The sequence below is a fragment of the Pongo pygmaeus genome, chromosome 5, assembly GCF_028885625.2.
Source record: "Pongo pygmaeus isolate AG05252 chromosome 5, NHGRI_mPonPyg2-v2.0_pri, whole genome shotgun sequence".
NCBI classification, from domain to species: Eukaryota; Metazoa; Chordata; class Mammalia; order Primates; family Hominidae; genus Pongo; species Pongo pygmaeus.
This window is the reverse complement of record NC_072378.2, coordinates 116,536,809-116,555,184: the sequence shown is the minus strand read 5'-3', so window position 1 is coordinate 116,555,184 and position 18,376 is coordinate 116,536,809. Positions and strand designations below refer to the sequence as shown.

At 39.2% G+C, this 18,376-nt stretch overlaps 1 protein-coding gene across 1 annotated transcript; it reads right to left on the bottom strand.

Moving 5' to 3' along the window:
* Window positions 1-15,239: 15,239 nt before the first annotated feature.
* CALHM6 (calcium homeostasis modulator family member 6) lies at window positions 15,240-17,396 on the bottom strand. The gene is made up of 2 exons (XM_054491784.2): window positions 16,563-17,396; window positions 15,240-15,734 (listed from the first exon to the last, which is right to left on the bottom strand). Exons 1-2 carry the CDS (start codon window positions 17,085-17,087, stop codon window positions 15,312-15,314), a joined length of 948 nt encoding a protein of 315 aa, XP_054347759.2. The 5' UTR covers window positions 17,088-17,396; the 3' UTR covers window positions 15,240-15,311.
* Window positions 17,397-18,376: the final 980 nt, after the last annotated feature.

The following is an 18,376-nucleotide window of genomic DNA, read 5'->3' as shown; positions in this document are numbered from 1 at the left end:
AAAATGTGGAAGCAACACAAGTGTCCTTCAATGGATGAATGGATAAGCAAGATGTACACATACAATGAAATATTACTGTGCCTTAAAAAGGAAGGAAACTGACATGTGCTACAACATGGATGAATCTTGAGGATATTATGCTGCGTAACACAAGGCAGTCACAAAAAGACAAATACTGTATGATTCTACTTAAATGCAGTACCTAGAAGTAGTCAAATCTACCAGATTCTGGAAGGCAGCTTCCAGAGGTTGAGTAGAGTGTGGAGTGGGGAGCTATAATTTAATGAGCACACAATTTCAGTTTGCAAGATGAAGAGTTCTGGAGACAGACATTGGTGATGGTTCTACAATAATGTGAATGTACTTAATACTACTGAAATGTACACTTAAAAATGGTTAAGATGATACGTTTCATGTTGTGTGTATTTTACCACAATTAAAATTTTTTAATGAATCAAATGTCTACAAATACAGGATTTATTAAACAAACAAAAAAGACATTTAAGGAGCATTTCAATTGTGCAATATATAAACTTTATTTAAATCCCAATTCAAATGAATACCTTTATGAGGTAAGCGGAACTTAAATGCTGGCAGGATATTTGATGATATTAAGTAACTCAGGAATGGAAAACCAAACATTGTATGTTCTCACTCATAAATGGAGGCTGGCTGGGCGCGGTGGCTCACACCTGTAATCCCAGCACTTTGGGAGGCCAAGGCGGGCAGATCACCTGAGGTCAGGAGTTTGAGACCAGTCTGACCAACATGGTGAAACCCCATCTCTACTAAAAACACAAAAATTAACCAGGCGTGGTGGTGGGCACCTGTAATCCCAGCTATTCAGGAGGCTGAGGCAGGAGAATCGCTTGAACCCAGGAGGCAGAGGTTGCAGTGAGCCAAGATCGTGCCATTGCACTCCAGGCTGGGCAACAAAAGCGTGATTTCATCTAAAAAAAAGAGTGAGAGCTAAGCTATGAGGACGCAAAGGCATGAGAATGATACAATGGACTTTGGGCTCTCGGGGGAAAAGGTGGGAGGGGGTGAGGGATAAAAGACTACACGCTGGGTACAGTGTACACTGCTTGGGTGATGGGTGCACCAAAATCTCAGAAATCACCACTAAAGAACTTATTCATATAACCAAAGAGCACCTGTTCCCCAAAAACCTATTGAAATAATAAAAAAAGTCACTTTCCTAAAAAAAAAAAAAAACCTTGTTATTTCTTAGATATGATGGTGATATTGCGGTTTTTATATGGGTCCTTTCTTTAGAGATATATATTTGTATGTGTACAGATGAAATGATGTATTTGGAATGTGCCTCAAAAATCTGGTAATGGAGGGAAGTGTGGGAACATAGATAAAATTGGCAATGAGTTGATAATTGTTGAAACTGGTTCATGGGTACATAGAGCTTTATTGTCTTATTTTCTCACTTTTGTTTATTCTTGAAATTTTCCTCAATAAATACTATTTTTAAAATGTTAGTAATTGTCAAATCTTTGTTTATGGTGGTTCATTATACTACTCTATTTTTCTCTGTGTTTATATAGTAGTCATTATATAAAATTAAAAAAAATTCCTTCATTGGAATGATCCATCTATACCTGATGGTATCACCAGTTTCTTTACTGCCTGTCCATGGTCTCTACATCTAATTATCCTATGATGACAGATAAAGCCTTCTGTCACCTGCCCTCTGCCTTTCACTCCAGCTCTTGCATCTGGTGCTGGGGCAATGTTGAACTAATTTGGTTCCTAAATACACAATACTGTTCATGCCATTGTCCCTTTTCATATGCTGTTCCTTCTTCCTGAAATGCTCTTCCCCTTCTTTACAGCTGGTAAACAGTCCATCTTGCAAAAACCTCTTCAGCGTTCAAGTTCTCTAAAACCTTCCCATATCACCCTTCTACTCCTTAATTAACTTGTTAATGTGTATCTTGCTTCATTCCATACATATCTGAGGCAGCTCCCAGGCAAATTACCACTCTACTATTTCTCTGACATGTACGTTATATTAATCTTTGCACAAATCTCAAAGTGTTATAATTAGTTCATTACAGGCTTTTCCTGCCCCCACTAAACTATAATTATGTAGTGAATATTTGATAAATATTTATTCAATCAAATTGGCTCCTGCTTTAAAGTGTTTTAAGTGGCATTGTGAATAGAAGCAACGGTTAAAACAAAGAAAATCTTAATAACTAGAATTTTTTTCATACTATCAATCAGTAGAAGAAAAATAATAACCACCACAGCTGCTTAAAGTGGTCACTAGAGGTTTAGTTTCACCTCAAACACTAACAGATTCTTGTTGAAGATCATATTATTACGACTCCAGTCATAGGATTATTTTGAATCAGTTAAGAAAACATTGGAAGATCTTAAATGGAGATTAATGTCATGTAGATATGTGTCTTTTTGTATATGCAATGACCATATTTGGGGGACCCCTTGAAGAGAATTAGGCACTGCAAAAGTTGTAAAACCAGTAACACTGGTAACATTTACTGATTCTTTCCATACATTTTGGTGATTATTTAAGTAATTATCTTGCTTCTCTTTTCTTTTTTAACTTACTTTTAAAAATGTATTCATGCAAACAGTTTAAAGATCCGGAAAAGAGTAAATCATTTGCCTATACCTCTCCTCCCCTCCCTGACCTCCACCACTTCCACATCTGCTGCCACTTCCTGTTTCATGACAGCAACTCTTTCTACATTCGTAACCAATTCTTCTGGTATTTATTGCATTGTTGTACATAGCATGCTTATAGCCCTCTCTTGATTTTTCAGCTTGAGTCATTAGTTTGTTTTTTTTTTTTTTTTTGAGATGGAGTCTCGCTCTGTCACCCAGGCTGGAATGCGGTGGTGCGATCTTGGCTCACTGCAACATCTGACTCCCTGGTTCAAGCAATTCTCCTGCCTCAGCCTCCTGAGTAGCTGGGATTACAGGCACGCTCCACCAAGCCCAGCTAATTTTTGTATTTTTAGTAGAGATGGGGTTTCACCATGTTGGCCAGGATGGTCTCAATCTCCTGACCTTGTGATCCGCCTGCCTTGGCCTCCCAAAGTGATGGGATTAAAGGTGTGAGCCACCGCGCCTGGCTGAGTCATTAGTTTTTATAATACTTCCACATAAGAAAGATGAGGCTTTCTCACACACAACCTCCACCTCAATCACACACATACGGAAATTTCCTGATCATCAATCCTACTACTATAGCAGACTCTGGAAACAGATCTCATCACTTTCAGTTTTTTCTATTCATTATACATCAAGGGAGGGAATTATCATTCTATTCATTATATTCTTAATAGAATTATCATTCTATTCATTATACATCAAGGGAGGGAATTAATCTCTATCTTTTGTATGAAAGAGTTTCTCTATCTTTTGTAGGAAAGCGTTTCAAAGAATTTGTGGGCATGTTTAAAAATGACCACACTCTATCTAAAAGGTGTCTCAGTGATTTTTCCAGTAAAGCATTGACTCACAGTTTTATTAAAATTTTAACTTTTTTCCTCTCTAACTCTTGAGATATAGGGCTAATTGTATTACAGAGGAGCTGATTTTGCCATCAAGTAGTGTGCTTTCCTTTCACCATCAGCTTAAGGATTTCCTTCTCCTGTATCTTGCATGGAGCCCCTTGTTTCCTTGATCCCATTACTTCCCCTTCTTGGTGTACTCACTTTTCCAAAAGAGTGCATACTTTACTAACTTCCTGATAAAGAGAGAATAGGAAATAAAGTTTGTAAGCATATGATCATCCAGCTTCCAATTGTTTTTCAGAATTTCCATGCCATTTGATTCTTTATCCTTGTTCCGTTCTTTCTCTCTGGAAAACTTTAGGATTTTCTCCATATCCTCAGTGTTCCAAAACTGCACCTTGATGCATCTCAATGTGCCTGTATCCTTCCTCTGTACTGATTAAGTAATGGAATTCTTCAATCTAGAAATCCATGCTCCCCCATTTGAATTATTTATTTGATAATTTCTTATCCTATTTTCTTCATTTTCCCTGCTTTCTCCTGGAAATTAGTAGAATGTTAGATCTCCCAGACTGGACTTCTAATTTTCTTCACTTTTGTTTCTTTTCTATCTCTTCATCTTAATCCTTTACTTCCTGAGAGATTTCCTCAATTGTATCTTCCAGACCTTCTATTACATTTGTAATTTCTATCATGTTGTTAATTTCCAAGAATTACTGCATTTTCTAAGCATTTTAAAATAACATTCTGTTCTTACTTTTTACATATAATGTCTATTCTTATAACTCTAAAATCACTAACGGTAGTTTAAAAAAATTTTTCTTGAAAATGCATAGTTTCTGTTTCCTCCAAGTAATTGTCTTTCTGTTTGTTTTGGTCTCTGCCTTTCATACTTTTCTCAAATCTCTGGAGCTCGTTGGCTATCCACTTATATTGGATAAAATGTAAACTTTGATGGAGCTTGTAGATTATGGGCTTCCACATAGGATAAATTGGGCAATTTAAAAGTGAATTTCAAAATGTGTCATTTTTTTGAAGTCACTTTTTTGGGGGCAGTCAAATTTCTGATGAAGACTCATCAGAAATGAATCTTCTGATCCCTTTCCTGGAGAATATAGGCTTAATTCAGCATTCTGCAAGCCAGGTGGGAAAGAGAATTGGGGAAATAAAATTTCAGAATGTACTTTTTAACTTAATTTCCATTTGTTCAATATAGTGTCCCTGCCTTCAGTTATACCTATTGTCTCTCAGTCCAGAAATATTTTTGAAAAACTATATCTAGAGCTTAAAGCTCCCATCTTCTGCTAGGGTAGGGAGAAGCAGTTGCTTGGCTGCATGGAACAGAGACAGATATCTGAGGGACAATTTTCCTTAAAAAGATTTTCAACCAATTCTGCTTTTAACTCCATCTCCAGCCACATATCTAGAGGTGAATGGTGCTGCTAATTCCTGAGAATTTTACAGATTCCATGGTGTAAATCATATTGCTTATTTTTTTCCACTTCCGGCTTGGGTTTCAGTTTTTTTTTCCCCTCGGGTCTATTAGACCAATTATCAGTTACCATCTATGTTTTTTTTTTGTTTGTTTTTTGTTTTTGTTTTTGTTTTGAGACAGGGTCTCACTCCCGTCGCCCAGGCTAGAGTGCAGTGGGGAGATTACAACCCACTGCAGTCTCAACTTCTCGGGCTCAGGTGATTCTCCCAACCCGGCCTCCCCAGTAGCTGGGACTAGAGGTGCACCCCATCATGTCTGGTTAATTTTTGTATTTTTAGTAAGGCAGGGTTTCAGCACATTGGCTGGGCTAATCTTGAACTTCTGTGTTCAAGCGATCCACCCGCCTTGACTTCCCAAAGTGCTGGGATTTGTGTGAACCACGGGGCCCGGCCACCGTCTACTTTCTAGCTCTCCAAAATTGTTTGTTTTTGTTCCCCTTCTTGTTCTCTGCCTGCTTTATGCCATTAAAAAAGATCCCTTTACTTTTTTTTTTTTTTATTGTGGTAAAATGTGTACTTTCAAATCAACAATTTTGAACAGAAGTACCTTTTCCAAATATTAGTCATTGCCAATGATCATATTTACCAAGCACTATTTTTAATAAGTCTAAATTGTTGAATCTCAAATCAGAGGGGGAATATAGAGGATATGGAATAAAGGTGTAGATTTTTTCCTTTTCTTTTCTTTTTTTTTTGAGACATAGTCTCGCTCTGTCGCCCAGGCTGGAGTGCAGTGGCCTGATCTTGGCTCACTGCAACCTCTGCCTCCCGGGTTGAAGCGATTCTCCTGCCTCAGCCTCCCGAGTAGCTGGGACAACAGGCACCCACCACCATGCCCGGCTGATTTTTGTATTTTTAGTAGAGTCGGGGTTTCACCATGTTGGCCAGGCTTGTCTTGAACTCCTGACTTTGTGATCTGCCCACCTCGGCCTCCCAAAGTGCTGGGATTACAGGTGTGAATCACGGAGCCCGGCCTGGTGTAGATTTTAAGAAAATAAAACTGACAATTTTAAAGAGTGAGCTTTACCATACATCTGCAGGGAAAGTTAGGCAGCTTCTAGCTGGGATAAATGTGCTTGGCAGCCTGGAAAGACTGTGGAATTCTGTTGGAATGAACAGTGGCAAGCAGACTTAAAAGTTAAGGAATGTGGACTTGTTAAAGTTAGTCCTCTTAGATTATATATGAATTGAATAGGGACAGTTGTTTCATCAAGAAATATTGAGCAGAGCTGGAGGCAGAGGAAGAAGTTAGGATTGTTTTGATTTTTAAGAGGAAAAACATCTGTTTTTGATTTTATGCACTGCCCTGTCTCCAAGTGCTTTTAAGTATCTTTAAAGATGCCTAGATGCAAGATGATCTAGTCTCCATGAAATAAACCCTGTCTTAAGGAATCCCCTATGCATCCATCTACTTGCTTGGCCATTGAAATAAGTTGCCCTACAACTTGACCATATCTCAGATATGAGTTTATTTAAGTTGCTTTTTTTGAATTAGACTATGTGATTTAAGAATATCGTGAAGTACATTAAACAACTGTTGGTGGCCATCTGCCTCTGATTTTCTGAGGTACCATTTTCCAAACTGTGTGTTCTGGGAAACATCAATAACCCCTAAGTTGGTGAATACTATATGGAAAAAAACCTGTTTTTGTTTTTTAAATTTTCTTGCTTTACTATATATAAGAAAAATATGAATATATTTATATAATTTTATAGTGCTATATATAATCTGCCCTTATGAAATGGAATGCCATACAAAAAAGACCAACAAGTAACATTAGCAATCACCTGATTTATGAACACATGGATTTATGAATACTCTCACATGGTTTTGAGGTCTAGGAATGATAATGTATTTACCAAAATGCCACATCTGGTTTCTGATTTATTGTCTATGGTTATATACCTTGTGTCTCAAAATTTCAAGAAATATTTGAGATACTTAAAAATTTTTTCTTCTTAAAAACGTATTTAATTTTTCTCACGTGTTTTTATCAGTTTTGTCGTTATTTTGTGGGAGTTACAAACAGATTTTAAAAAATCTTCAGAAGTTATAAAATCATGCTGGAAAGAGGAAACATACAGTTTTATTACAATACAACAAGGTTTATGGTCAAGTGTTACAGTAAGTTTGAGAGGTGAAGTCATAGGATTCAGAGGAGAAAGTTACTGTGGACTGATACAGTTGGGGCACACACTGATGAGGAAGTATGATTTGAAATAGGACTTGGAAAATAGTGACAGCTGGAAGATTGTCCTTCTCAGTCTCTCACACTCTCACATGTCTTGCCATATGCCAAGATCGCAAAGCTCCGACTGCTTTTTACCCAGGCCATTTCTTAGAGTTCTGTTTGCAGCAAACAACTTTACGAGATGAGGTAAAGTCTCCTTTTTGGACAAAGAGCAGGTTTGATTATTAGTTCCTATAAAATGGCGGTTCCCCAAGCTCATTGTTCTCTCCAGTAATGCAACCTGCTGTGTATGCAAATATCCATCTTAGCCATCTCTGTTGCCCCTGTAGGGCTTAGGAACGAGGGGAATCAATGCAAACATGATACTCATGCTGTTTGTGCTGTTGTGATTAATACAATTTTTGTCACTGGGCTAGACATTTCATCTCTTCTGCCAATTTTCATGATACAGTAATAGACTATTAGCTTGTAAATAGGGTAAAATAAAATCCCAGACCTGACATTGGGGTAATGAGAGATTAGTATGTTTTAGAAAGCACTGTTCAGTAGGAATGTAATGGAAGTGACCGTCATTGGGGGCTCTGGGTAGCCAGCAAGTTTATGAGGTTAGACTTTCAGTAGACTTGACTTTTCATCCCTGGTTATTGGAATTTAACTCATTCTCAAGCCTTAGCTAAAATATTTCCTCTTTAATAAAATTTCTGTGAATCTTCCTAGGCAGATCTGTATTCTGAAAACACTTTGCTTATTCTTTTATTATAGTTTATTTTTTATTCCAATTATGGCTAATTGTTTACATATTTGCCTACTGATTCTTTGAGAGTAGAAGTAACATCTTATTTCTCTCCTTTTCTCTGATCCCTTTAGCCTACTGCCTTATAATAATAACAATAAATTTTGTTTATTGAGTATTTTCTAGGCATTGTCTCATTTAATCCTCACAAAATCATCTGGGTAAATAATATGATTATTCCACATTTTACAAATGCTGAAACTGAGATTTGGAGAGGCATTTGAAGTCACATCCTTAGCAGAGGCCAAGCCATAAACCCAGTGTTATCTGCCTCTAGTGTCTGAGCTCTGAATCATGGGATTATAAAGATTCCCACAAACAGTATCCCCTCTCAATACAATCAGCTCTCCATATCCATGGATTCAACCAACTAACTATAGGTCAAAAATATTTGGAAAAAAATTTCGATAGTTGCAACTGTACTGAACATGTACAAAGTTTTTTCTTGTCATTATTCCCTAAACAATACAGTATAACAACTATTTACATAGCATTTTCACTGTAGTAGGTATTATGAATAATCTAAAGATGATTTAAAATACATAGGAGGATGTGCATAGGTTACATACAAATGCTACACTATTTTATAGAAGGGACTTGAGTATCCATGGATTTGGTGTCCATGGAGGGTCCGGGAACCAATCCCCCACAGATACTGAGGGATATTTCTTGAATGGTTGAAAGTAAATGTATTAAGGAGTACATGGTGACCCTGAGGGCATTAGTTAATAGGGCTCAAAACTTGACAAGGAGGGTCACTGAAAAGTGAGTTGCAGAGTTTTAAAAGCAAACTGTGACTACTGAATATACAAGTTCATTTCTCACCATTGTCAATAATTTTATCAAACCAAGTTTCTCATGTAATATTCTCCTAGCAAAACAAACTATAAAAAAAAAAGTACTTAAAGTACCATAAGGAAACTCATGCACGACACGCATGCATGCCCATACACTTACCATCTGACTTTAATTCCACAGTAACACATGCTATTTGGTCTTAGGTATCTTTCCTTAGCTCAAGGGTTATGGCTACCTACATTCTAAAAGGGAGCATCACTTCTTGTCTTTTAAGTCAGTATGTTCTTATCTTCTGTTGATTATCCCAGAAAGTCCAATGGTCAGCTTCAGTCATCAGATCATTTAAGTGTTGTAGGGCAGGGGTCCCTAACCCCTGGGCCATGGATTGGTATCAGTCCATGGCCTGTTAGGAACTGGGCCACACAGCAGGAGGTGAGTGATAGGCGAGCAAGTGAAGCTTCGTCTGTATTTACAGCTGCTCCCCATTACTTGGATTACTGCCTGAGCTCCACCTCCTGTTAAATCGGCAGCATCTAGTGAGGGATCTAAGTTGCATGCTCCCTATGAGAATCTAATGCCTGATGATCTGTCATTGTCTCCCGTTACCCCCAGATGGGACCATCTAGTTGCAGGAAAACAAGCTCAGGGTTCCCACTGATTCTACATTATGGTGAGTTGTATAATTATTTCATTATTACAATGTAATAATAATAGAAATAAAGTGCACAAAAAATGTAATGCACTTGAATCATCCTGAAACCACCCACCCCCACCCCTGTCTGTGGAACAATTGTCTTCCAAGAAACCAGTCTCTGGTGCCAAAAAGGTTGGGGACTGCTGTTGTGGGGAATGTGTGAGGTAGTTGTTCAGCTCATTCAGAATGAAAGCTAGAGTGCTTACAGTGGTCCAAAGGCTTACATGATCTGTCCCCAACCCCTTTATCTCTCTGACTTCATGGCCTATTTCTGTCTCCTAATTTGCCATGCTCAGGCCACTTTGATTAACCCTTCATCCCTTCAATCTTTGCTCAAAGGTCGCTTCTCATGAGGGCAACAACTCTCCTATCTCCAGTCTTTCTAATGCTTCTTGGGGTGCTCTCCTTTTTCTTTTTTTCATGTATTAATCTTCTCCTTACATACTCAATTATTTATTATTATTATTATTATTATTTATTGTGTCTGCTCTTTCTTCCTCTGCTTCCCCCTAGAATGTAAGCTCCATGAGGACAGAGCTTTGGTTTTGCTTCATTGGCATATGCTAGAACATGCCCAGAATGTATCAGACACTCAATAAATATTTGTTGGTTTAAGTGAATGAGATACTAATGAAATCCCATGAATCAATAAGGAAAAGACAGACAAACTAAATATAGAAAATGGGCAAAAGGTTTGAATAGGCATTTCATAAAACAGGATATCCAAATGGCTAGAAAAGAGATGTATAGATGCCTAAAGTCTGTAATGATTAGGGAAATGTCAATTGAAACCACAATGAGAGATACCATTACATAGTCCCCTGACAAAAATAAGTAACTAAAAATACCAAATGTTGCAGAAGCAAGAAGCAATGAGAACTCTTATAGTAGTATAAATGGATACAATCCTTTATATTTGATATGATATAACAAACTGGAATATGTGCATACTCTCATGTTACCACTTATTCCCAGAAATACACTCTGAAGAAACACTTGCTCATGTTTATCAGAGTACAAGTCCATGAATGTTCATACCAGCAGTGCTGATAAGAGCCAGAACTGGGAACAACCCAAATGTCCATCAGCAGTTCAATGGACTACATTATGGTATATTTGAACAATAAAATACCACACAGCAATCAAAATAAACAAATTGTCCTAGACATAATATGGATTAATCTCTTAAAAACAAAAAGAATATCACAAAACAATTATTACAGCACGACTGTATTCATTTAAAGTTCAAAAACCAGCAAAACTAAGCATGGATAGTTTAGGAATGCACACTTATGTGGTAAAACATTAGCAAAAAGAAAGAAATGATCACTTCTCACTTCTAAGTGGAAAGAGTTGGAATTGTGAAAGGATGTATGAGGCAGGGGTTTCTGGGGTGCCAGAAATGTACATTTCCTTCCACTGTTTGGTGGTTCCATAGATGTTTGCTTTGTAATAATTATTAAATTGTACATAAATGTTGCATATACTCTTCTCTGTGATTTATTTCTCATAATTTTTAAAATGACAATAAATTGACAGATCTTGTAGGGTATTCCTTTCATTTGGAACTTTTTAATGTTCTAGTCCGTGTGGCAAACCATCTTGAAAGAATATACCCTTTTTTGATTTGGATCTTTTAAAAAATCATTTTATATATGTATGTATTTATTTATTTAGAGACATGTCTTGCTTTATCACCCAGGCTGGAGTACAGTGGCACAGTAATAACTCACTACTACGTCAAACTCCTGGGCTCAAGTGATCTACCCACCACAGCCTCCAGGGTAGCTGGTACTACAGGTGCACAGCACCACACCCAGATAATTTTTTTTTTTTTTTTTTTGGTAGAGATAAGATCCTGCTATGTTTCTCAGGCTGGTCTCAGAACTCCTGGTCTCAAGCAATTCTCCTGCCTTAGCTTCCCAGAGTGCTGGGATTACAGGCATGAGCCACTGTGCCAGCCCTGATTTCAGTCTTTTTCACTGGATAAGAATATAATATGATCAATTCCACAGTCCTTCCGTTGCAATTTACAAGAGATATTTCATAAGTAGGTAATGAAGAGGAAGGGACAAAATTAAGTCAACTAAAGGCTTTGCTTTTGGGGTAGGCTTAGTGTGTGAGGTGTGCTAAACACTCAGTGGGAGTGCGCTGCTGTCAAAATAGGCCCTGGCTGCTGCTGCTGGGGCTGACTCAGAGAGGGAGGGTGTCTCCATCTTTTGTCTTGGGAAGAATAATTTATTGTAGGCCACCTGGTAGATAAGATGCAGGATGTTGTGAAATTTAGAGTTCCAAGATGTTTTTCAGCCAGAGACATTTGAGTATTTGGCTAATTCTATTTTCAGATACTCCCCTCAGGACTTGCTTCTTTCGTCAGTTCATTGAGCATTGATACTTCTAGCCATGGCTTTGGTTAAAGCAAGGAGACCATTCTTAATCTTATGCCTTGCTATTATCTTGCCAGTACTCGATACAATGTGGAATCATCTCTTATAACAATGTGGTTGTTTTTCAGCAAATATTAATAGCGGATTCTGCATCTGAATCTCTTTAAACGTTAAGGGTTCAGGACAGCATAAAGCTGAGGGTGATGATGAAGAATCATTTGGTAAACCAGCAAATAAATACACACTGAGTGTAGAAATGCTTCTTTAGCCCATGATGCAGCCTGTCTGGGCCAGGCCCAGAGGAGTGGTGACTTCTGCCAAATAGCAGTGACCTTGTTCCCACCAAGAAATAACTTACTGTGTCTCAGGCTCACCATGTTTATTCAAAGCGGTCTTTGCTATTAGTAGTTGCTGAGTTTCAAGATAAAATGTCAAATATTGAGAGTCACTAAGGAGATCTGTATCTCTTCTGCCCACAAAGTCACATGGGCTAGGAAGGGAAAAATCTGACCCAGTAATAAAAACAGCCAGTGGCCACATTAAACTACATCATCTAGGGAGGAACCGTACCCTACGTTTGGTTTTGCCTTTATTGTCATGTAACTTTGGGTTAATAATGTAACCTCTTTAACTTTCGATTCCCGTTTATAAATGTGAGTGAGGTGTTTCATGGGTAACCTGGAAACTTGTGAAAATGAAATGAAATAAAAGATGCAAAACTGCTTTTTTGACTGTAAAACTCTACACCAGGGTAAGGTTACTTTTAAAAATTTTCCAATTATACTTTTAATATTTATTATTCATTATAACAACCCCAAAGATCAAAAGTGCATGAAATTAAAAAAAATTCCTGCACCAATCTTAGTCCTCAGAAGGGACCACATTTGATAATTTAGTGCTTACCTTTCTACACTTTATGAATGTGTGTGCATGTGTGTGGGGGCTAGTGGGTGGGGTTAACAAAAAAGGGATAATATCCTACTAACCAGTAAAATACTATGTAGCAATTTTTTCAATGAGGTAAATTGTCATATACTGACATGGAATAATTATATTTTATGTGTAAAAGTTACAGAACAATGCTTATGATAGAGTTTATGCAGACACAGAGTTTATACATGGCTACTTCTGAGAAGAATATATTGCAAAGGAATGAGGTAATTTTATTTTACTTCTCACCATTCTCTACCATTACAATTATTTTCTTAAGCATATATATTTTCACAATAATTATTAAAGACTGTGCAAGAGGAGGTGGAGCATAAATCAACACAATGGAGACAATATGGTACTACTGAAGATGCAAGTATAAGTGATAGAACATAAAAAAAGTTTTGGAAGGAAAGAATGCACAAAAAGATATTGGAGGCTGGGCGCAGTGGCTCACATCTGTAATCCTAGCACTTTGAGAGGCTGAGGCAAGCAGACTGCTTGAGCACAGGAGTTCGAGACCAGCCTGGGCAACATGGCGAAACCCCATTTCTACAAAAAGTACAAAAATTAGCTGGGCATGGTGGCACATGCCTGTGGTCCCAGCTACTCAGGAGGCTGAGGTGGGAGGATCACTTGAGTCAGGGAGGCAGAGTTTGCGGTGAGCCAAGATCTTGCCACTACACTCCAGCCTGGGTGACAGAGTGAGATCCTGTCTCAGAAGAAAAAGGAAGAAGCAATTGGAAAATGAAATAAAGGAAGTAAAAATGAAAGTAGGCATGATATGATTTTGAAAAGCATTCTTCTAGGGAATAAAAAAAGCTGACGACGCTGTTTCTGCTGCCAACTTTCTTGTTACGCATGACTCTCAACAACAGGATATTCCGCCCTGCAAGTTAGTTCTTTTTAACGGCCTTATGCAGGAAACGTAAACAGAAATCAGCATAAGCTTTTGCCAAAAGAGGAAGAAGGGCTAAATATGACCAAGTGCTCAATTATTTTATAGTTTAAAGTTTTTATATCTCATTTTTTAAAATTCAGAAAACAGCCACAAATTTGGGGAATGGGCAGGAATGACAAGCTAATGGAAGACAAGGATCGCTGAAAAGTCCTGGCATTATAAAGTTACAGAATTTTATCTGTAGATACAATTGCTCTCACTAAGTCTCTAGAGACTTTCTATCAACAAATCCTGCCACGTCTATGTACAAAGTCTACCTTGAATCTATCTACTTTTTCCATTTTGGTCCCCATCCTCTCAGTTCAAGTTCACTCCCACCTATTTCCACTGTAGTGGCCTCCTGATTAGCCTCTCCCCTTGCACCCTGGCTCTCCTGCTTCCCGTGTCATTCCTTTTCTCTCAAGAAAAGCAAACCATCTTCCTAAAATGCTCACATGATGAAAACCAAAATCCTTCTCATGGTTTCCGGGCATTGCACACTCAGTCCCTTGCTCAATTTTTTCAGTCGCCTTTCAGGCTTCCAACTCTGCTAACATCTTTTTCACCCTAGTCTTTGCACATACTGTTCCTTCAGTAGGACTGAAATGCTCCTTCTTGCTACCCTACAGGATTCAGTTTTTAAAAAGCTTCCCCAAATCCCTTCTCCCCTAATCTAAATCAGGTCACAATTTGCATTTGTTTGTATGGTATTGGTTTTATCTGTATGACTGAAATGCTCAGTATGACTTTCAGTAGGACCGAAATGCTCCTTCTTGCTACCCTACAGGATTCAGTTTTTAAAAAGCTTCCCCAAATCCCTTCTCCCCTAATCTAAATCAGGTCACAATTTGCATTTATTTGTTTGGTATTGGTTTTATCTGACTTCCCAACTCTGTTGAAGCTGTGTAACAACTACTTGGAGGCTCATACAACTATCCTCTCTACTTTTGTGTTTATTTTAAATTTACCATGACATATAAGCTTTAACACTTTTCCTCTGATCCTATAAACTAAAAACAACAGTTGTTGCCTGCAATTCTCTTAACTACTTTTTCAAATTTCGTATTTTACAAAGTTTATTTTCCTTTTCATGATTAATTTATTATTGTAACCCTATTAGAGTCATAAAACGCTCTAATTTTTGAATGACCACAGCAGGCTCAGCTAGAAGCCCAATGTGCCATCAATTGTGCTATAGAACCAGCTAGAATGCCATAATTTTAAAGTTCCTAACAAGATGTTGTGGGCAAGAAAATGAACTTGAAATTAACATCAGATAACCTAACAGAAATGTCTGAAGTTCAATTGTTCTGCCACTGTTTTTGCTCCAAAAGTCTTTTATTTGAAAAGGACTCTAGAACAAGAATATAAGACTTCTTTTAGTTCTAGTTTTGCTTTGAATGAATCACTTTCTTTGTTTGTTTGTTTGTTTTAAATAACATTATAAAGAGGTTAAGCTCTATATTTTAATTTCAGTTATAAAATTCCACAATTTGGAAGAAAAAAAGCACTCAAAAAATACCAACGTTTATTTTTTAATAAAGCAATAATTCAAAACAACTTTTTTTTTCTATTCATTCAAAAGGTCATAACCCAGGAGTGCTGTTTATACCAGATGAATCTACAAAGCCAAGAACAGGTATCACCGTATCTCCTTCAGTAGACCTGATACTGTGAGTCTTCTCTTTTCTGTTGACATATTTGTGCAACATGCTGTAGTACTGGCCCTTCGGATTGAAAGTATACAGTGATGAAATTTGCTGCCACTCTTCAATGCTTGGAGTGTTATATTCTTTTGGATGCGAGCCCTCAAAGAAACATTTAATATTCTCTTTCGCCAATTCAGTTGCATGCTCTGTGGCTTTACTTTTAAGGATCTGCTGCTCCTGTTCCAAATAGATTTTCCAGAATTTCAGCTGCAGAAAACTAACTGGAGATAGGCATCGGATGACAGACGTAAAAATCAGAAGAATGATGATAACAACTGCTATCAAGATCCAGCCCAACACCTTAAGAAAACACAACAAAATAGTAATTTAGTTACTTGTTTTTTACAAGAAATTTAAAAATCCTCAGATAAAGTTTCAACTACTCGCCAGTTATGATGATGAACAAGCAACAGTTTTAGGTTTTAATTCCTTAAGAGTAAGGTGTCGCAGTAACCTCCCTAGCCCCCCAGTACAACTGCTTGCTTGGAAAGTCAACTGTAGTCCAAGTTATGCACTATGATTCTGCCCAGGGAGGAGCTCATACCATTCCCTTAGAACTCAAAATGTGGAATTTCTGCAAATCCTGGGAAAGAAGTGTTCATTTTAAAGAACCTCTGAGCTTTCTAAGTCCAGTGGTGGCTTTAGAGCCAGACAAACCCATTTTATTGTATAGACCCCTTTAATTGTAACAATTCTGCTTTCTATTGGCTGGGCAAACAACTTTACTTAGACTCAGTGAAGTCGCTATATAGTGCAGAAACGAAACTATTACTTGTAATGGCAAAACCGCAATTTTGCACCCAACAGAGCTGTTGTGAGACGTAAAAATAATGTAGGAGGTCAAGGGCCTTAGCGCAATATCTGGCACAGAGTAGGCGTGCCCACTCTCACTCCCACTTTCCACGATTCATGTACAGTGCCAGATACTACGGGAATGCTTTTTTCTCCTTTTCATTCGTTTTATTCAGATATTCGCTTGACGGCAAATTAGATGCAAGGAGCCATTCTAGATTTTCTTAGGGCATTGTATATCTGGAGAAAAGTCACCGATTTTTCCCTCACCCCAGCGGCCCAGCGAAAGCTCGGCCCCTCGGCTCCTCCCAAACGCCCCCAGCGCCAGCGGCAGACCTGCGACTGAGCCTTCAGATCCTTCAGGAGGTCCTGCACGTCCGACGCCTTGGCCTCGTGGCACGGCACCAGCGGCAGCTCCGCGGCGCAGTTGCGGTCGCGGCCGAGGCACAGGCGCTGCGCGAAGGCCGCGCTGCCGCTGGCCGCGCACTCGTAAAAGGCGCCCCCGAGCAGCGCCACGGCCACCCAGGTGAGGGGCGCGAGCGTGGCGGCCGCGCTGAGCTGCATGCACACACAGGAGGCGCGCAGCGCCGATCCGCAACTCGCGCGAGCGCTGGAGCAGCAGCCGGTGAGCAGACGCCACGTGCGTGCGCTCAGCACGTAGCACAGTAGGAAGAGCGCGAGCGCCGGCACCAACAAGAAGACCAGGCCGTAGGGCAGGTTCCAGGCGGCGCTGCACGGGCACTGGAACACCACGGCGGAGAAGATGCGCTCCCCGCCCGCCGTCAGCAGGGTCACCAGGCCGTAGCCCAAGGCACTGTGGTGCTTGAGGTGCAGGTCCAGCACCGCCCGAAACTTCTCCATGAGCCTCGTCCCCTGGGGCGTTGCGCACAGGCCCAGATCCTTCTGCCTCTTCGCTGTCCTGCTTGTCAAATGGTTTTGGTGGGATGGGGACCGGGGCTTTCCACTCTGCGAGAAGCAGCTTTTTCTTTTTTTTTTTTTTTTAAAGGGAAGAGGGCTTCTCAGACCTTCCTAAAGTTTCACTTTCTCATTTCAGCCACACCACCTCTGGTTAACAAAGAGAACCAGGCAAACAAACACCCCCAGGACCCTTGACCTCTCTGGCACCCACCCCGTTCCAAAGGCAGAGGCACCAGTTATCTTCCTTGTTCCTTTATTACCTTGTTCCTTTATTACCACCTTGTTCTTTATTACAAAGAAGATTGACCTTGTTCCTTTATTACCACCAATCTGACAGCGAACCAGGAAACTACCCTTCTTAACCCACGGCCGCCAGTTGGAAAAACTGGGAAATACCAGATTTTCCTCTATTGCAGCCACCCTAGTTACTAAGCCAGATCACAGTAAAACCAAATAATTATCAAAAAACTGGTTACTTACGGGAAACATTATTCAAGGACAAATTTCTGGTTCCTCTTTCATAAGCTAAATCAGCAAAGTCCAGCTCAAGTTCTGGTACTTCTATGATGTGCGGCACCCTTTCTGTCTCCCTCCTGGACAGAACCACCAGCCTAGTTCACATTGACTCTTCTCTCCTCTGCCTGATCTCCTTCAGGACATTAGACCAAATATACTGTATTGATTTACTCATCAATACAATGTTCTTTTCTTTCAGATATGTCATAACACTGTCAATGCCTGGAGGAGGGTAAAATTCTGACTCTGACCACCAAGCTGATCTGCACAGAAGGGGATACATGATTATTCAAAGAATACTAGTTGAACCCAAAATTTCAAACTGCAGCTACATCTATCTAACGTTGTTTCTTCCACCTTCAGTTTTCTCAAGGCAGCGTTGTTCTGACACAAACACTGTAACCACTTCTGTGATATTGAGCCTTACTCTGTGTGACTCCAGAGTGAGCTGAGGTGTGCTTGAAAGAACTGAGCTGAGGTGTGCTTGAAAGAACATGGGCTTTGAAGTCAAGTGCATCTTGTCTGTGGTGTGTTTAACAAGTATGCCCCTCTGAGACACAGCATCCTTATTTGTAAAAGAAGGATAATAGTGCCCACTTTTCAAGATTATTGACATGAGTAGATTGAGTAGCGTATGTAAAGTGCCTTTACATATAGGGTATGTCTGTTAAATGAATGATCAGTGTGAGAGTTTTCCCCTTAAAATGCAATTTGGG